Source organism: Colobus angolensis, unplaced genomic scaffold (assembly GCF_000951035.1).
Source record: "Colobus angolensis palliatus isolate OR3802 unplaced genomic scaffold, Cang.pa_1.0 Scaffold17, whole genome shotgun sequence".
In the NCBI taxonomy this organism is placed as follows: domain Eukaryota; kingdom Metazoa; phylum Chordata; class Mammalia; order Primates; family Cercopithecidae; genus Colobus; species Colobus angolensis.
The window spans coordinates 636350-641214 of NW_012114821.1; the positions used below are offsets into that span (position 1 = coordinate 636350).

The following is a 4865-nucleotide window of genomic DNA, read 5'->3' on the forward strand; positions in this document are numbered from 1 at the left end:
GTGGCACGCACCTGTAATCCCAGCTACTTGGGAGGCTGAAACAGGAGAATTGCTTGAACCCAGGAAGTGGAGGTTGCAGTGAGCTGAGATCACACCACTGTACTCTAGCCTGGGTGACAGAGTGAGACTCCATCTCAGAAAAAAAAAATAAAACAGCCCAGACGTTAGGGCATGACTGCTCGGTTCAAACCCGGGTATGATTGGAGTTTACTTATTGGCCTTCCTGTGCCTGTTTCCCCTGAGAGGTAAGGGCTGCAGTGGCACCTGCTGTGAACACTCATGGCAGTGCACCTAGAGGGCCACGGCAGTACCTGGCAGGAAGGGCCTGCAGATAAGGGGGATGGTGGCCAACCAGGCCTGCTGGAGCCCAGGCACAGACGGGTGTTGAGAGAGACACAGGGTTGGGACATTCACCCCGTTGGCACTAGACACCAACAGTCTTTTGAGCAACAACATGGCTGGCTTTTAGGCCCAGAAGGTCACTGATAACAGGGTAGGCTGTCAGCTCTGTTTGAAAACAGCCACGAGGCTAGAATCTAGAATTCTGTGTTCTGTGTGGTCACTGAGATTCCATGATTGGATGGAGGTGGCACTGTGGATAACAGTCCAGAGCACATCATGGCACCACTGCAGAAACGGGAACACAGGTGAGGGCTTGTCCACAGATGCCTTAGGTTCAGACACATTGCATTAGAGGGCTTTGTCCAGGACGGCTGTCCAGAGGACAGTGCACAAGGCATGCCCCGCACAGGGCTGCAGTTTGGGGTGGGGCTAAGGCCAGAGGGATATGTGGGATGAAGAGATAAGTGGTTGGAAAAGAGGGAATCAGGGTGACCCTGGCCACCTGCTGGGTAGTTGTCACCCTGTCCCTGTGAGGCTGGCAGGCAGCCTGGGTGTGAGTTGCTGCCATTCTGCCCCTTACCTAGTCTCCCCTGGCTCTGAGCTGCCATCTCCTCAGCTATGGGAGCTCTAGCAGCAAAGGGCACGTGCAGATGAAGATGTGTGTGAAGGTGGGGTGGGCTGGGGCTGGGGCTGGAGCCCGAGCCCCTGCTTTTCCACAGGTGTCTGGCAGGAAAAGGGTAGGGAAGAAAAGTGGGATCCAGGCAGGGCAGAGTAAGACTAGAAGTTTGTCTGCTCACCCACGGCCCCCACCACCCACCGCCGGCCTTGGGGCCACAAAGCAATGAGGGGCCCTCATAGCTGGGAAGACCTTGGACCCCAGCAAAGGGGAGTGGACAGGTAGTGAAGCCTGGGAGGAGGAGGCACCAAGCTGGGCTGCCTGCCCTGCTTCCCAGCGCCCTCAGTTCCCTTTCCCTCCTGGCTAGAGCCCAGCCACCATCCCTCCTCCAGGTGGACAGCCAGACTGGGAAGGGGAAACTGGAGCCTCTCCTGCTCTTCAGGGGACTCTGAGAAAGGGTCAGAATGCTTGCAAAAGCAGGCTGTCACCTCCTCCTGGCTGGCATCTGGAGGGAAGACCCAGTCTAGGCGGAATCGACGATGGCGCCCCCGGTAGCAGGTGGTGACGGTGCCCCCTGGGCCAGACTCCACGCTCACGAGGCTGGAGGATGTCCCTGGCCTCAGTCGACACAGCACACGGATATTTCCTGCAGTGGGGATCAGGTCAGCGGGGTGCCTCGCAGACCCTGAAGCGCAGAGAGGCTGCACTTCCTCCAGCCACCCTCCCTGCTCCCCTGGGCTCCCAAGCCTGCCATACCCTTGAGTTCTGGCAGCCGCCCTGGGCATCCGGCTGGAGGCCCTTGCTGCCCCTCAGGGAGCTGAGTGCCAGGCCCTCCAGATGACAGTGCTCCCAAGGCCCAGGACACCTGAGGGAACAGGGACGTACAGAAGGCAAGGGGTCAGCCAAGGAGCTGTGGAGGTGGGGGGTGGGAGGGTCCTGAGAGCAGCAAGGAGCCCCCACAGGGCCACCCAACTGTGCTGAGCCACAACTTTCAGTGGCTCTGGGCCCCTGGGGACATCAATTCACTAACCCCAGGATAAAGCCCAGAAATGACAGGCAGAGACACCACATCATCCGTCTCCTCCGTGCTTCTAGGCAATGCTTTAAAAGTTTACTGTTAGGCCGGGCACGGTGGCTCAAGCCTGTAATCCCAGCACTTTGGGAGGCCGAGGCAGGCGGATCACGAGGTTAGGAGATCGAGACCATCCTGGCTAACATGGTGAAACCCCGTCTCTACTAAAAATACAAAAAATTAGCCAGGCGTGGTGGTGGGCGCCTGTAGTCCCAGCTACTCGGAGGCTGAGGCGGGAGAATGGCGTGAACCCAGGAGGCGGAGCTTGCAGTGAGCCGAGATCGCGCCACTGCACTCCAGCCAGGGCGACACAGCGAGACTCCGTCTCAAAAAAAAAAGAGTTTACTGTCAACCAAGTATGCACACGATGTAAACCAGGCCCAGAAGCGAAGTCCCAGCCTGGGTCACACAGAAGCTGTTTGGGTTCCAGAGCCCCACTTATTAGTACAGCCAACTCCCCAGGAGCACCCCCGTCAAAAGAACAGTGAATAGGCTGCCCAGAGAGGAGGGGCTAGGCGGTGAGGGGTCCTGACCTGGCCCCGGGCTTCACTCAGCGAACCCTGACAGCTCTGGGTAAAGGTGCTGACCAATCCTCGGAGGTCGCCGCAGCCCTGACGCAGGCTGGCCATCCGTGCCCGAAGTCCTGGAGAGGGAAGTCTGTTGGAAGGGAAGGGCCAGTCTCCAGGGCCTCCCGTGAGCCCGAGCCCCAGCCCTTACCTGCCAGCTGCCCATGCATCTGCAGTAACTCGCGCCTGCAGTTCTGCTCCGTCTCCTGCTGGAGCTGCTGGAGGGCCCCTTGAAGGCCCTGCAGCTGCACCTCCTGCACCCCCAGCTGCCCCGCCCAACCCCACCCCTGTCACTGAGGAAACAGGCACTTACCAGGCCCTGCCTCAGATAAGCTCCTCCCAGTACCCCAGCCCTCCTCACCCCCGAGCCACGGATCCCTGGGCCCCATGCCCACCTGGGCTCGGAGGGCTTCTGTGGTGTCCTGGGCCTCCTGAAGCCGGCCCTGGAGCTCCACCAATGCCTCCGCCTCCTCCTGCGGGAGGGTGGGGGCCAGGAGGGACTCAGAGAGGGACGGTCTGCGGTACCATTTCACAGATGGGAAAGTCAAGTCAAGAGGTGGGCAGAGTTGGCTGTGAATCCATGCCTCCCAACTCCACGCAGAGCTCCTTCCCACAGTTCCTCTGCTCTCCTGGGATCAGCTACTCATAGGGGCCACGGAGAGAGGGGGTCCTCCCACAGGCATCAGCCTCCCTGATGGGGCTGCCCTGCACAGACCATCCCAGGAGGTCCCGAGGAGGCTCGGGCACTGTGGCTGCATGCCAAGTGTGCAGGAGCCCCAGGCTGCAGGAACGGCTGCAGCTCAGGAGCAGGGTACCTGCGGAGCCCTGGTAGGGGGGCCGGGACCCCAGTGCAGCAGAAGGTCACGCATGAGGCTCAGGCTCTGCTTCAGGGCCTCGTTCTCCAGGGTGAGATGCTGAACCCTTTTCTCTGAGTCTGTCGCCCCCTGGTGGAGAGGAAGCCTCGGCACTCACCTGAAGCACCGCCTTCTATGCCCAGCCCTGCCAGGTCCTCCCCCCACCCTCCCCGCAGCCTCACCACGCCCAGGCGCAGTCGACCCAGCTCCTCCTCCTGCTGTTCCAGCTGCTGCTTCAGCTCCTCCAGCTGGGGAGAAGTACGAGAGACAGGGTGGACCTCGTTTTTCTGGCGCCCCAGCCCCCGATCCCTTCTGGCTCCTGAGGCCTCACCTGTCCCAGGATGAGCTGCTCCAGCCGCTGCCACTCCCTCTGGTCGTCCTCCAACTGGAGGGGCTGCTGTCCCTGGGCCTCATCCCCCAGTGGCTCGCCTGGGACTGCTGCGAGGTGGGAAGGGCTTTCTTCTTGGGATGTGGATCCTGAAGTAGGGTGGGCCCAGTTAGCACTGAAGAAAGAGGTCTCTGGTCCAAATCCTCCGGAACAGGACCCCGAACTCCAGGCCGCCCAGGTTCTACTGGGATTTGCTCCCTCCAGAGTCCGTCTTCAACTTACTGCCCTTTACTCACCATCTGGAGTGGGGGGCCGGACCCGAGGGGCTGGCTGAGTTCCCTGGAGCACGGCCTGCCTCCCCCTGGGGCTCCGAAGCCATGCCAGAAGAGCCAAGAGCTGACTGGTCACTGTCAACAGTGGGGGAACCTCGCCAGACTGCAAAGGAGATAAGAATCGGAGCAGGGCTGTGAGAGGCAGGAAGGCCTGGCAGGTGGCAGCTGCCAGCAGCCCCTCCGCCGAGCTCACCTGGCCCAGGTCGGCCGGGCTCCCGCAGCTCTCTTCCGCCCCCAGCTGGACGGAGAGGAACTCGGCGAGGCGCAGGAGGGCCTCCTCCAGGGACACTGCTGCTGCGCGGCCCTCGGCTCCGCTTTCCGACCCATTTTCAGGCTCGGAGCTGCCTGCCGGTCATGGAGGAGAGCGGGAGGCATTTCGGGTCACGTGCTGGAGCCAGGCCTCCGCCCCTCCCAGGGAGGTCCCGGCACCGCCCTCGCACAGCCGGGCTCCCAGCCCGCACCTACCGATCAGGCCGGTCAGCTCGGTCCACAGCTCTGGCGCGGACAAGTCTGGACGCCGGCGACCCCGGGGCTTGCGGGCTCTCTAGGGAAGGAGCAGGGGCGCCCCTGACGAGGGGGCAAGCAGCCTGCTGGCCCCTTCCCTCCGCGAACCGGGCCAGAGGATTGGGGCCGAAGTCTACGCTTCCAACACCGGAGCCGAGCCGACGGTCCTCGGCACGACCCCGTCGCCCCGCGCCCAGTGCCCATCCTCGCCACGGGAACCTCGGCGTGGGGGTGGGGCAGGCGACGGGGGA

The 4865-nt window shown here is 62.3% G+C and overlaps 1 protein-coding gene across 1 annotated transcript in view; it reads right to left on the reverse strand.

The window, feature by feature from the left end:
• Positions 1-4865, reverse strand: part of KIFC2 (kinesin family member C2) — a 9720-nt gene that overhangs the window by 3207 nt on the left and 1648 nt on the right. The window contains exons 2-12 of the mRNA XM_011938200.1: positions 4576-4654; positions 4304-4455; positions 4075-4213; positions 3782-3927; positions 3633-3698; positions 3412-3540; positions 2992-3069; positions 2748-2862; positions 2564-2673; positions 1715-1823; positions 1447-1604 (exon numbers count right to left, since the gene is read on the reverse strand). Of these exons, the coding sequence (XP_011793590.1) occupies positions 1447-1604; positions 1715-1823; positions 2564-2673; positions 2748-2862; positions 2992-3069; positions 3412-3540; positions 3633-3698; positions 3782-3927; positions 4075-4213; positions 4304-4455; positions 4576-4654 (1281 nt within the window). The remainder of the gene's footprint in view (positions 1-1446; positions 1605-1714; positions 1824-2563; positions 2674-2747; positions 2863-2991; positions 3070-3411; positions 3541-3632; positions 3699-3781; positions 3928-4074; positions 4214-4303; positions 4456-4575; positions 4655-4865) is intronic.